We start from the raw sequence: 14,411 nt of genomic DNA, 5'->3' as shown, positions 1-14,411 counted from the left end.
GGTGCCGGCTGCGGGCAGGGCTCGGAAAGCCGGCCGGGGAGGGGGGCTCCGGGCAGGCGGGCGAGGGAAGCCGGCGGGGAAAGCTGCGAGGTCCCGCCGCCCCGCTGCTCCCCCTTCCCGCCCCGCTCCTGCGGCTTCGCCTCCCGTGCCCGCCGCCTCCTCGCTGCCGAAACTCCGCTCGCTTCTCCCCCGGGCCGCCCCGGGGCACGGAGCCCGGCTGGGCGGCGGGGCAAGGCCCGCCGCTCCCCGCCGAAGTTTCCCGCGGGCCGCGGCCCCGGGCCGAGCCCCGGCAGCCCCCCGGCTCTCCGCGGGGCCGCCGCCGTCCCCCGGGGCCGGGCCGCGGCTCCCGGGAGGAGGGGACTCTGCGGCTTCGAGGCGGGCGGGGGCGGGGGGGGGGGGAGCGGGGAAGCCGGGAGCCGGATGGCCCCCCCCTGCTTTTTGGGTGGTCTCCGGTCCTACCTGGCTTCCCCCAGCTCTCACACCTCCTCGGCACATCCCGAGGCCAGCCTGCCCCGCAGCCCTCCCTGTCCGCCTTTGGCTTCCCCGATGGCTTTGCTTTTCCAGCGGGGGTGTGCGTGCGCTGCCGCTGCCTGCCTGCCTGCTCGCTTTCTCCCCCTCGCTTTCCTCCCTTCTTTCTCCGCGTGTGCGTGTTCAATTCCCCACCCGCGCCCCTCTCCCGGCTCCCCTCCTGCACCCGCTCCGCCGCGGCCACTCGCGGGTCCGGCCGCCGCCCCCTCCGCCCCCGGCCCCCCGGCTCCATTCGGCAGCGTGCGCCGGGCGGCCGGTGCACCCCCCCCCGCCGCGCCCCCTCCCCTCTCCCCCCTGCGATCACTGTCCATTGGCTTGTCCTGCTCTCTTTTTCATGTCCAGCCCCTGATGAGTGTCCATTGGTGTTGCCTTCGCCTTCCCTCCTCCCCTCTCCCCGGCTTGCCCTGCCCATGTTTTGTATGTCTCTGTCCATCCAGGCTCCTGACGTTCAAGTTCGCAGGGACGTCACGTCCGCACTTGAACTTGCAGCTCAGGGGGGCTTTTGCCATTTTTTTCATCTCTCTCTCTCCTTCTCTCTCTCCCTCTCTCTCCCTCTCCCTCTCTCTCTCTCTTTTTTTTCCCTTGCACAAAAAAAAAAAAAAAGCCATGACTGCTATCCCACAATTCATCTTCCCTGCGCCATCTTTGTATTATTTCTAATTTATTTTGGATGTCAAAAGACATTGATGAAGATATTTTCTCTGGAGTCTCCTTCCTCTCTAACCCGTCTCTCCCGATGTGAACCGAGCGACTCACAAGCCACCGAAGCCACCAACCCACCATGTCGCGCCGCAAGCAAGGCAAACCCCAGCACTTAAGCAAACGGGAATTTTCACGTAAGTAACCCGGAGAGCAATTTATTTAATTTCCCCTTCACGGATTTAATTTTTAATTTGAGCGAGAGCAGGGCGGGGGAGTGTGGAAATAATAAAAGTGAGAGCGAGTGAGCGAGTCGGGGGAAAAAAAAAATGAACTCAACGCCGGCTCGGGATTATCGGCATTCCGGGTAATTTCTCCCTCTCTAATTTAATCACCTTGATCACTTTTCTTCTCTTTCTCTCCGTGCCCCTCGCCCGCCGGCGCGCAGCGCCCGTGCCCCGCTCCCTTCTCCCCACTCGCCTCCCGCTCGCCCCGCTCTTTGGCGGCAAGAGCGGCAGCTCTCGCCCCGGCACCGGGAGCGGCGGCAGCCGCCCCGCACGGGCTAGGTGCGGGGCTGCCGGGGGCAAAACCGGCCCAAAGTGCGAAGAAATTCCTGCGGGAGCGGCGGGCTGGGCGCCGGACGCCGTGGCCGGCCGGGCGGGAGCTGCGGGGCGAGCCAAAGTCCGGCGGCCGGAGCCCCTCCGCTGCCGGCGGGCTCGCCCCTCCGCCTCGCCCGCCCCGCGGCACCCTCTCGGGGGGGGGGAGAGCCGAGCCGGGCAGCCTCCCTTTTGTTTCCGCCGCGGGGTGGCCGTCCCGCCGCCCCCCGCTCCCCGCCGCCCCGGGCCGGCGCCGTGCGGGGCTCCGCCACCCCGACCTCGCCCCGCGCCCGCCCGGCCGCCGCTCCGGCTCGGGCTGGGGCGGGGGGCGGCACCGGGCGGCGAGGGAGCCGAGCCGCGCCGCGCCGCGCCGGGAGGGATTCCCTCCTCGCCCTCGCTTCGCGTTTTCCCGCTCGCTTACTATTTTTTGGAAGATTTTCAAAAAAAAAAGTGGAAGTGGATTTTGATTGGGAAAAATCTCGTGTCTGAATGTTTACAAGCACCGCGTGTGCGGGGAGCCTCCTGCCAACAAACACAGGCGAGAGCGAGCCCGGGCTGAGCACGCACACACGCACACACGCACGCACACACACACACACACACACACACTCTCGCACCCTCGCACGGCCCTTCCTCGCCGCCGCGTTTCAACCCCAAACCAAATCCACTCTCCCCGGGAGAGAAAAAGCAAACCCGACCCCCTGCACACCGTTCGCAACAAAAACTCTCCGGCTCCCTCCCTCCAGCCGCCGCCACACACACCAGGGCTAGATGCAAGATAAGCGGGAGCGCTCTTTGCACAACAAAAGGCAACTCGAGCTGGAAAGGTTTGGGGCGAGGGGGGTGGGAAGGAAGGGAGGAAAAAAAAAAAAAAGAGAAATCCCCTTTTCCTCGGCGTGAGCTGGGGGGGGGGGGGGGGGGGGGGGAAGGGAAATGTTGCATGCTTCTCCTCGCTCCTTTTTCCTCTCCTTCTTTTTCTTGATTTCTTCCTTTCCCCCCCATTACTCCCGGCGGGTTTTGTTCCCTCCCAGGGATGGCAGAAAACCCAGGGCGATTTCTTCCTGTCAGCGATCCCCGGCTCCCTCATCCCTTCGCCAAAAAAAATCCCAAAACAGCCAACCCCCGCCCCCCAAAAAACTTTATGCGGCGATTTCTCTCCCCACGGCTGCACCGACGTTCCCGGCCAGGTCCGCACATGGAGCCCCGAGCGAAGCGCAGGCAGCGCGGCAGGGCCGGCCGGGGAGCGCTGCCCTGCCCCAAGTTTTCCCTGACCCCCGGGTGTGTGTGTGTGCGGTGTCGGGTGCTCGGTCTCTCCTGTCGGTCCGTGTCCGTCCCCCGTCCCCCCGCCCCGGTCGTTTTCTCCCTCTTTCCCCGCCACTTCTCGGGGCTTTTCTTTCTCGTTGAGTTGCTCGGCGCTGTGTTGGGGTAGGGGTTGCAACAGCAGGGGACTCGCTTCTGGGGGCGCGGCCCCCTCCCGAGATGGGGGACGGGGGGCCCTTCCCCGCGCCGGGATGCCCGGCGGCCCCGGGAGCGGGGTGTGGGGAAGGGGATCGCGGCGTGGCGGGGCCCGGCTCGGCGCGGGCGGGCGGGTGCCCGCGGCTCCTTCTCGCTGATGCCCGCGGGCCGGCGCGGAGTTTCCGCACGTGTGGGGCGGGAGCGGCGGCTGGGACGGGCCCGGGGAGGGGGTGGGGGGGCTCCCTCCGGTGAGAGCCGCCCCGGGGATGGGGAGGGGGTGGGCCGGCAGACGGCGGGGGGAACGGGAGGCCGGGCCGGGGGAGCGGGGAGCCGGGGGCTGCGCGCCGGGGTCGGGCGGCGGAGGCGGCGGGCGGGCCGCCTGCCCGATTCGGTCGCTAGGAGGCACAGCGAGATCAAACAACCGGGCAGCCCCGCGAACTTGAACCTGGCCGGCTCCTCCGCTGCCTCTCGGCCGGCGGGAGGGGGAGGGCGCCCAGCTCCCTCCCCCCGCACCCCCCGCACCCCCCCCCCTCCTTCTTCTTTGTTCTTAATTTTGCGCGGAGTTTGCTTGCTCCGGGAGGCAGCGGGTGATGCTCGCCGGCCCTCTCCCCGGCTCCCCCCCGCCCCGACGTGTTGGCGATTTCCATTGTAACCCCCAAGCCCCCCCTCCACTTGCACCGCACGACCCCAGGACTCAAACTTTAGGATTAAACGGCCCCTTCTCCGTCCTTGCCGCGGTGCGGTTGCGGGAGATGCCCCGGCGGCGCGGATGCGCTTCCCCGCACCGTGCCGTGGCATCCCCCCCTCCCCGCCCCATCAGCCCCGGTACCTCCTTTCTCCCGACACTCCAAAATCCATCCCGCTTTTGCCACAGAGACGGTGCGGTTGTTTTGGTGACTGGGAACGGGGAAGAAGGGGGGAGTAGGAGGGCGAAGGGGGGAAGCTGAAAAGACATGTTGGTGGAAGGGCAATTTGCATGAAAAATAGGGACGGATGATTAGGGACCCAGGCAGGGAATTCTGATTGCCCCAGAATTAAAAGACATCCTGCAAATCAGTGGTGAGGCCAGGTGAATTGTGTTCTGGCGTTTTCTTTGTAAACCCGGTTATTTTCTATTTTGTTTTAAAAGTAGCAGTAATAATAAGAACATATTTTTGCTGGCTCTGCCTCCGTTAGGAGCCAAATGTTTTGCAGTGAACATGGTGCCAGCCGTATTTCATACGTTAGTATATAATTCTTGTTAATTAGCAATAATTTACGTTAAGAGCATAGAAAATGTTGAGGTTACAGGTTTTATATCTGTACATTTGATCATCGTGTTATTTTCAAGAACTTTGCCTCCTATAAAATTAATTAGGTGAAATGTGGAGGTGTAATCAGCAACCTCTGAATTACCACTTCATTTCCTGGTTTTGATTGTAAATCAGCCCAGTCGGTACAGACTTTAGCAAAGTCTATTTTTGTTTAGTGCTACTTTGAACTGTCTGGTGTCGAAGCAGCGGGTTACCTTCCCCGGCTAAATAATACTGACAGCGTCAGAAAGAAATCAGGCCGCGGGAAAACATTATAATTGAGTAATGATTATGCAGAGCTCCTCGCTAAGCCAGTTGTAAGGGGAATATGGGTTATTTTGTGTCTTGTGCTGCGGAGAGTTGGTGAGCTAGAAGTTAGATTTGCAAAATACCTTTGTCTGAGGCGTGCAGCGAGCTACTGGTGGAATTAGTCCTGCAATAATTTACTCCCTCTGTCCGAATGCAAGGAACGGCTGGGGAGAAAAACGCCATGCCCGGCAATCCCGCAGAAACACCCTGCTCCTCTCCCGGCTTCCCGAGGAGTGTGACATGCACGTTGTGCGTCCTGTCTTGTCGGTCTGTAAGTTTAGGAGAAAACCCCAGCGACTAAGATATTGTTTTTATTAATACGAGTGTAACCTTCATATTCCTGTGGTTGACCTTACGTTAAATTAGAAGTAGTACTAGAGGCAAGAAATGATGGACTGGATCGCTGTGTCCTAGTTGGAGCTGAGGTGCGGCGAGGTAGTGTGCTCTTTCAATATTATTTTACGCAGCACAACTGGGAGCTACTCCAGATCTTCCTCCTCAATATTCAGCCTAGGTAGGGTTGAAATAAATTTAACCTGAGTTCACTGGATTTTTGCACTTTATCAAAATCAGTTCCAATATCGTGCAGTCAAATTAAAATCTATTTTTTGATTCTCTGTGGCTTTAAGTTCATTAAACGTGAAATTGGCAGCCAGCTAAAGAAGGTCAGGCTGATTAACTGTTTAGGAGTTGTATTCCGTCTCACTTGCATTACCTGGCAGTGTTTTGAGGTAGGTTGTATCGGTAGTACCCTCTCCTCCTGCTCGCTGCTGTTAGCGTGCGTGGTGTATTGCGCAGATAGAGGAATACCGACATGCTGCTGGTAATTATTTATTTATTTTTTCCCTCCCCTCGTGAAAGGCAATAGTGATGGAGACTGCACCGAGATTGCCAGCGTATTTCTCTGCAAACTTAACGGGGGAAAAAAAAAAAAAAAAGCCAACAGAAAAGAGAGCCACGTCTGCCTTGTTAGAGCACCCACTGACGATTCTCTGAGCAGAAATAGCCTCATAATGAAGCTTTTTGGAGCTCATTCAGAAAATTTGTCAACTTTGACAACATTAGGCAAGGTATTTTGAGTTTAAAGAAGGCACTTCTTGCTGTTGCGAGGGAATGTGGCAGTTGCTTGGCCACGCTGATTTTTAGATGCTGAGGGCCACCAGTGCTAACACGTTCAAGGTAATTTAGGCATTCCTTTATTTTAGGATAAAAAAGGGAAAATGACTAATTGCCTTGTTTCCTTAAGTACTAAAAAATATCCCGTCTAGCTAACATCTCTGGGCAGACTCGGTTGTGAATTTGATGTTTACTTGCATTCTGAGGAGCAGCTGAAAAGTGAAAGGTGCCTCCCCCCGCCCCGCAGGCATTCCTGCTGCACTTGCTTTGTATAATTTTGGTTTCTGCCTTTTATTTATGTATTCATCTCGTCCCCTGTCTCCCCCACAAAGAACTCCTGGCTTTCAAATTATTAAATTGGAAGCCGCAAACGTGCTGAGAGGGATAGTGACACAAATACACGTGCATACGTCTGCACGTGTGTTATAAGGGGGCTGTATGTGCCCCGGGTGGTGCGGCTGTGTGGTCTAGCTCTCCTTCTTTTTCCTTATACACACACACACACACACACACACACACACAAACTTTCATGCTACCTGCATGGCCTGTGTAGGCAACATGCAGTATCTATATGTTGAAACACCTTTTGTCTGCACCTGCACCCGTGCAGTTCAGGCTTCTGAATTTTAGAAAGTAGGTCTGGCTGTGGAAAATACATACCCATGTGTGTGTGAGAGAGTGTGCGCAGTGCTTTTAGCTTTGAATTCATATACATAAATAATACATCCAGCAATAAAACACCGTGTTCGCTTCTCTTAGGAGTACCACGAGAGTTTCGCAGTGCATTCTTTCAGCCTATTCATTTAATTTTAGCAGAGAATTGTTCAATCAAGTCAGAAATTTGTCCTCATGTAGGAACACAGAGACAGTTGCAGTGTTCACTCTCTGAGTTCTGCATGCTACAGCTGCTTCTGCAAAATCTCTTCCCTGTAACTGATGAATTCATCTCCTCGCTGCCATGCTAATAGCTGTGTTGCATGGGTTTAGTTTGGGGGGGAGCAGGCGGACCTTGCGAGGAGGGTGTAATATTCATGGAGAAGGGGCTCGGTGCGTTCCTCCCCCCACGCCCGGTGCCTTTCCCAAGAGCTCTAATGATTCTCCTTTTGTTTCTCAAACTGCAGCCGAACCTCTTGAAGCCATTCTCACTGATGACGAACCTGAACATGGCACATTGGGAGCTCCGGAAGGGGACCACGACCTCCTCACTTGTGGCCAGTGTCAGATGAACTTTCCGTTGGGGGACATTCTTATTTTTATTGAGCACAAACGGAAACAATGCAATGGCAGTCTCTGCTTAGAGAAGGCTGTGGATAAGCCACCTTCACCCTCACCAAGTGAGCTGAAAAAAGCATCCAATCCTGTGGAGGTTGGCATCCAGGTTACGCCAGAGGATGACGATTGTTTATCAACGTCATCTAGAGGAATTTGCCCTAAACAGGAACATATAGCAGGTAAATTAAAGCAAGGAGAAGTGTTTGCGAGTTTTATTTCTGTTTCAGTTGCAACGTAGCATGTTCGCAGTTGCAAACTGCCGTGTCTGTCTCTGTTCTGCTTGCCGTGACGGCCGATGTGTTAAATGCCCTGCCTTCGGTTAGTGGTGAGCGCACGACCGGTATTTCCTAGTGCCTGCGCAGAGGCAGGATCAACAGGCACGTGCCGTGCCAGCCGGTATTTCTAACGGTATTGTTTGAGGCTGCTCTTGTGATTTGCCTTGTATTGTAGTCACCGTCTCCCGGTGTCTCGCCTGCCATAGCACTGCAGGAGGAGATTTCAGAGCCTGCCGCGCGATAAAGCGAGGAGCTTTCGAGTCTTTGGCAAAGTCAGGGGTGAAAGAGTTAACCGAGCATCAGCCAGCCTTGGTTCCATATTGGCTGTCAGCGTATGGACTGTAATTAAACACAGCCCCATGGCAAAGTGACACCACCGACCTTGACTTTAAGATGCCATTTTCGACTGGCCAGGCCAGAGTAGAGAGGGCAGTTGCTGAAGCGCACAGACATGCTTATTCGAAAAGTTTAAGGGCATGTTGGAAATTTCAAAAGGTTGGTTTGACAGGAAAGGCCGCTCTCTGCAGCCTGCCTCCTCAGCCAAATGATAAATGCTTCGCTGTGCTCTCTCTTGTCTCTGATGTGGTTTTGACAGATGTATCTTGATTTTGTTTGTGGTTTACACAACCACATGTCAGCTGTACAAATGTCCAAGGCAGAGTTCTGTTTTGTGCAACAAACAATATGAAATGTAATTTAAAAAAAATAATAGGGTAAATATTTCCATTTCTTAGCATTTTTATTTTTTTTTTTAAACCGGAAAACCATCCGCCATGCAGATATTTTCACAAGTGACGTTAAAAAAATAGAGTGTGCTATGTGAAAGAAAATCCCAGAGCCCTGGGAGCGTAACAAGGCACGCTCTGCTTTTAAAATCCTGCTAGTAAACAAAAGTACTACCCATTTGCAGCGAGCGTTGCAAATCGCTTCAAACCGCGCCAATACTACCAGTCGAAAAAGGCGAGACCGCAGTGTATCAACGCCAGCAAATGCCTGAACCAGTTTCAAACTCCCCCTCCCAGCGCTGTTTGGGATGTGGCGCTGCTGGTACCTCTCTTTGGGGGAGCCCGCAGGACCGCTCAGTGTTGTCAGAGGCACAGTACATCATCACATGATGTGCTGGAGCTTGTCTTGGGCTTGCTTTGGCCACAAAGCTAAACCATAATAGGGCAGTAGGCTCCGGGAGGTTCAGTGTGATACTCCCGCAGCCTCCCTGGCCTCCAAACCGGCTGTCAGATCCCACTGGAGAGCTGTAGTTTCGAAGATTTTGTGGTGGCAGCAAATACGCATCAGTGCGTGTGTGTCTGTCTGTGGCACGTATATATGCAAAGCCATGTGCATACACACGCGTACGTCATGTGAATGAATATACACTCTTTCTGCAGAGTAATAGGCGTTACTTTGAATACATGTATATACGTATGTTTAAGAGGAAACAGAGGCTCAGCGACTGCTAAGCTACATTTCGCGTGAGACTTAAAAAACCCCAACGATTCCTCATATTGCACATCCCAGCCACCGATGTTAAGGGTTTTTTATTTTTTTTCCCCAGAGTGGTAGAGGGCAGTGCCCATTTCCATGTGCTGCCTGCGATCTGACGGAAAATGAGCAGAAGCATAGGGCATGATTAATGAAGCGGGAGCCCGGTGGAAGGGATTTGTAGTCTTCCGAGCTCTGGAGCCATAGTAAATCACCAAATATGGAGGAGCGGCGGTATGATGTAACGCTGTATTTACGTACGGCGCCGCTCTGTTGAAAAGACAAAACACAGTTATCTGTCAAGCAAGAATTAAACACGCTCTCCTCCCCGTGGTCCCAAGTAGGTCCCTCGGCCGCAGGGATGGCCACACCAGGGAGTTCCGCACGAGGGGAAACTGCTCAGCTGAGGGTTTTGCTCTAGCACTCGTTCGGCACGGGAGACTCGGCGAGCCCAGTCACGCTCCTGCGTGGCACGGGTGGCGGGGAGCAAGAAGGATTTGGCCTTGCGCAATGTCACAGGGCTGTTAATTCAGAAAAGGCCGTGGCTTTAACTGACTTTAAATGATTTGGTGAGTGGAGGGCAACGGGTGAGGAAAGGTGCCTGTCGGCAGGGGCTTGATCCTGCTCGCCTTTACACGCAAGGGATCAACTTTGCAGGTGGGCCCAGCTGGGAGCGGGCTTGGTGCCGTGCAGGAGGGTCCGTGGGGCAAGCCACAGGTGCTGTTGTGAGTAGAGAGCGAGTTGCAGTTGTCCAGCCACCTCCCACCCCAAGACCTCTTGTGCGGTGGTGCCCAGCCGTGCCCGTGGACGGGATGTCCAAGAGTGTGGGTCTTCACCTGCACCTCCCCGGCTGGGACAGAGCCGAGGAGCACTGGGGTCCCCTGGTTGTTGCTAGGGGTGGGTAATGCAGCCCGGCTGTGGGAGGCGGGGGAAGGAGCATCAGGAGTTACAGGTTCTTGCACTGTCCCTCGCCTACTTGTTTCATCTGCCCTTTCACTTGAGTGAGTTCAGCTCCCTCGTGTCACAGAGGAGCGTGGCAGTGGCTGGAGTGACCCATCGCTTGTAGCCAGGAGTTTGTGGAGTCTGGCAGTAAAATTACCAGTGAGGGTCTTGGAGTGAGCTGTGGAGTTCAGGTTTCTGGAAGGCCCCTGCAGTGGACCTCAGGCCCTTCCAGTTCTGGTATTTTATATGTGATTTCTGTGCAAGAATGCAAAATGGTAAAAGTGTATAATTAAAACAAAAATGGAATAATAAAAAAATAGATGGGCTGCCTTGAGAAAAATACACAGGAGTTGAGGGCACCGATTCTTTCTGGTAAGAGACCAGAAAATACCTATTTAGTAGTAGCAATAGCAAAAATGTCCCCGGTTAGCTGTTAGGCTGGAAGAGGTGTTACAGGTTAGCGCCAGGTACAGAGGTGCTGTGGGTTAGGTCTGGGTGCAGCATGTGCTCCCTGCACAGTTTCCTAGTCAGTAAGTTGGTGTGTTACTGTGAAAGATCATCTTAAGATAACTAATGGTTAAGGATCAGCTCATCTAAAGACAAGGCAGGAGGCAGCGAGTGGAGAAATGATGTCTATTTTCGCCGTCAATAGGCTGCTCTTTATCCTCACGCTTTTCCAGAGGCAGGGACGAGCACAAGAGCTTATGTGTCTGTGTGCAACCTGTGCAGGAGCGTTGAGATTCACATAGGTGCAGGCATGCGTACCTGTCTCTTCCATGTGGGTGTCTGCCTGTGCGTAGCTTTGACTTGCTATAAAATTTTGAGTGATGCTGATCCAGTGCTAGAGCTGAAATGTCATAAATTTAACTGAAAATTAATAGGATATGTTGTGTGGGTCCAATGAGGCAGCTTTCATCAATATGTATGTCAAAGCCTCACCACCAGATACCGGCAGCCCGTGATTTGCAGTGAGTGCTACGGCAGGGCTTTAGTTATCCGCTCTCATATTTTACAATAGGGGGAAATATTAACTGAAGTATCTAGAGATCAGTGAATGTAAAATTGCTGTTCACTTATTGAAAAGGCTGAAGAAATATTTATCGTCCGCTGGTGTCAGGTTTTAGCGGTTTGTTTGTTGAATGTATAAATCTGAGAGAATTAAGGAAAGGTTGTTTTTGGGGTGAGGAAGGATCTTAAATGTTACTTGGATTCAGTTGGAGGAGCACTTTGGAGTGCTGCTGCATATTCCCCTTTACAATGCCGAGTGTGTATCTGCGGATACCGTATTTACTGTACAAAGAGGGGAGGAGGAGGGGAGGTCATTTTTACTGCTCGAATCCTTTATGCTCAGGCTGCTGGTGGCATTCAAATAAAATACGTGGGAAAATAATGTAAGATGACCCTCTGTCTGCAGTGATCAGGGGAAGGTGGACGTAATTTGGTACTAAATTTTGGACCAAGTACATTGATTATTACAGTTCTCAGGAGGTAATGTCTTTGAGTAGTCATTACACCACAGAAATTTTCTTGGGCTGTTATTAGTAGTTGCCATTACAATTCTGCAGGTTGTAAATTGCAATTCCTTATTATTTTGTTTTGTTCCAGAGACAAAAAAAATATTGATGTCTGCATTGAATCGTTAGCGTTGCATCTGGACAATAAGATGAAAGCTTAAAAAAAAGGGGGGGGGGGGAGAAAGGAATACGGAGATATTTTGGAGTCACATTCGGTCTGCTTTCCTCATACAAAGAAACAGAGAGCACAGACTGGGTAAAGCAGTCGCAGGCAGGAAAAATAGTGAGGGTGCTACCCAAAGGCTCCTGAGATTCGGAGCCCTGCGTACAAGCTGTATTTGTAAATAAGACAGAGAAAGGTTGTGAACCGGCAGCTTGGCTGTTTTGTCAAAGTACAATGTCAGAGAAACTCTTTCTAAGACAAATTGTAAATAGAAGTGTCACGATGATTGCATGATTGAGCTCTAGAAGTGTCTTGCAATTGTTGGCATTGTCAGAAGACTTTTGAAAGCTTAATTAAAGGCGGTGGCCTGTGCGGCTGTGAAATTTACTTCTCGGGGAGGGGGGGGGGATGTAAAAAACGTAGGGGATCGAAAAGTTGCTCCAGTTCTACTCACACGGGGATACAGAGAAGAGTCAATAGTTTCTCTGCTTTTGCAGTTGCCTTTTATAAATAACATTTTTTTGAAGAAGCAAACACGTGATGCCAATACCATCCTTTGTACGAGGTAAAGATTGTGTTAGTTTTCCTATTCCCTGCTGTTACAGACAGTTGATGTAAAAATGGCTCTTTATTGGCAACACAAATACAAGTTCGCTCGAAGCACAGAAGCAGGGTAGAAAGTTTTCCTCTGCCTCAGCGTGATCCTTCCAGGGGAGCATCAGAGTGCTGCGGCACCCTGAAGCTTTCTGGTTTTTTGTTTCCTGCAAATCAGATCTTCTGGTTTAGAGGATGAGAAATGTGTTTTGCATGCTTTCTGCTGTTGTATGGGACATTTAGTTGTGGAGCTCACCATGGGCAGAAGCATCGCTACATCCAAAATGCTTGTGGTTGGAGAGGCAGCCCGGCACGCGTTAAACTTCGTGTAGATCTGAAAAGGTGCACGTTAGCATCACGTGCCAAACGCTTTGAAAAGAATGCGCGTAATAAACATAAGGCTCTGTGCAGCAAGTCCCAACAATGAACGCCGGGTGATGGAAACTGAGGCAGGGAGTAAATTAAACACCTTCTAATTAGCCTGGTGGGAGAAATAAAGTCTTCCCTAAACATTCCCATAATTTGGTAATGCCTCTTTTAAAGAGGAGGAGGCCTATTAGCATCACCCCGTTTTGTATATGCAACCCTCAGCCCACGAGCTCTTTCTTATTTCATTCAAATAATAAAGACGATTAAAGAGGCTTGCAAGGCAGTGTCAGGCAACGGGAGTTCAGCCTCCAGTTGTTTGCCTGCTCGCATCCTCATTACGGAAATTTTTTGGACAGAATTCCCTTCAAGCTTTGGTCTGGTTTTATATCCAATAGTACCGGCTTTGCACGATAAAAGGCATTTAGCATCAAGCTGGACATGGCCTGGCATGTTGCCACTTGTTTTGTTGTTTTTTTGTGCGTGTTTCTTTTTTTTTTTTTTTTTTTAATGCTAAGCGCTGAGGATTTCTTGTTACCTTTCTGTTAGTTGTGATTTTGTTCAGGTCCTGGTTCTGCCAGCGACCTCACGAGTCCAAGGAGGTCATCTTCTTGGCCTGGCAGGTGTCTGAACGCAGCTTCTGTCCGGGAGGGCTGTTTTATGTGTCAGCTTCTGAGATGTTGCACAAGTTCATAAAGTATGCTGAGCTCTTATGTTTTAATACATGAAGACCTATATATATATATATTCATACTGCTAGCATGGCCCGAAAATTAACCGTTGGTTGGTCTTGTTTTGTTTTGTTTTTTTTCCCCCCTGGGGTAATTAATAAACATATTTTATCTCACTTTGTACGAACGCAGTAGCTCCAGCCTGCCTCCTGGTAACATCGGGCATAGCAGGTTTGGGCCCATGGTGGTTGGTGTCACTATGTGGAATGCTGTGATTTATTACGTACTTTTAAAAATAACAGGCCCATGAATGGACCCACAAACTGCCCGAGCAGTTGGGCTGATCTGTTTTTTTTGCTTCATATGAATTTCCATGAAACACAGTCTGCTCTTTAGGGCCTCCATCCGGGGCGCGCTTGGCCCTGCTGGATGCGGACCACGCGGCACCTGCGCGTTTAAACGCTTGCAGGAGCTGCACTGGTGCCTGCAGACCCCCGTGGACGGGCAGACCAAGCACTCGCATTATTCAAACCCTCCTGTGTTAATGCCAAACCCATTCTGAAGCCCATAAACATCCTCGTCGTCTTTCTAATCAGGTTTAGTATGCAACACATCCCATGCAGGGTTCAGCGAGTTTGTTTCCCAACCTTTATTGGCCAGCTGCACTCGCTGTGCATCTTTAAAATATTTCAGCTAGGTTTTTCACTCTTCTTCCGTGAGGGCTGGTAACTTGGTGGCTGCTCCCTGGCTCATTCTTCATTCGGAGGTGGCATTGCCTCGGGTTGGCAAGGGAAAGGTTTGCGGTGTGGGGCGTGGTGAGGTCAGCCCCGATCCCAGCAGGGAATTTGTGTTCTTCATTTGCCTTTACAATCGGAGCACAGCTACTGTACCTTGGAGCAGCTCTCAGGTGTGAGCTCAGATGGGCGCATGTAAATGTCCTGTCAGATGCAACGCAGGAATATTAATGTTTCCTCACCACCATGCTGTAATAAAGCTGTACACAGCCAGCTTAATATGCAGCTGGGCTGGGGAATTGTATAAAACTTCGATAGCCTAGTGTGAATGACAGCGGTGGAAAAAAATATTCAATATGCCACAGTTTGCATTCTTGTTTGCCTTTGATCTAAAGCGAAATGAAAACATCCGCTTCTTTCCCTCCTCATTCGTATAGGTGTTCTTCCTCTGCAAAATTGGCTCCCA

The 14,411-nt window shown here is 52.3% G+C and overlaps 1 protein-coding gene across 3 annotated transcripts in view; it reads left to right on the top strand.

The window, feature by feature from the left end:
- Nucleotides 1-775: 775 nt before the first annotated feature.
- BCL11A (BAF chromatin remodeling complex subunit BCL11A) overlaps nucleotides 776-14,411 on the top strand; it is a 73,809-nt gene continuing 60,173 nt past the window's right edge. For all 3 annotated transcript variants that reach the window (XM_037405668.1, XM_037405667.1, XM_037405665.1), the window contains exons 1-2: nucleotides 776-1,364; nucleotides 7,057-7,386. In XM_037405668.1, coding sequence (XP_037261565.1) covers nucleotides 1,310-1,364; nucleotides 7,057-7,386 — 385 coding nt within the window. In that variant the 5' untranslated portion in view covers nucleotides 776-1,309. The remainder of the gene's footprint in view (nucleotides 1,365-7,056; nucleotides 7,387-14,411) is intronic.

The sequence above is a fragment of the Falco rusticolus genome, chromosome 12 (assembly GCF_015220075.1).
Source record: "Falco rusticolus isolate bFalRus1 chromosome 12, bFalRus1.pri, whole genome shotgun sequence".
NCBI classification, from domain to species: Eukaryota; Metazoa; Chordata; class Aves; order Falconiformes; family Falconidae; genus Falco; species Falco rusticolus.
This window is presented reverse-complemented; position numbering and strand designations above follow the sequence as displayed.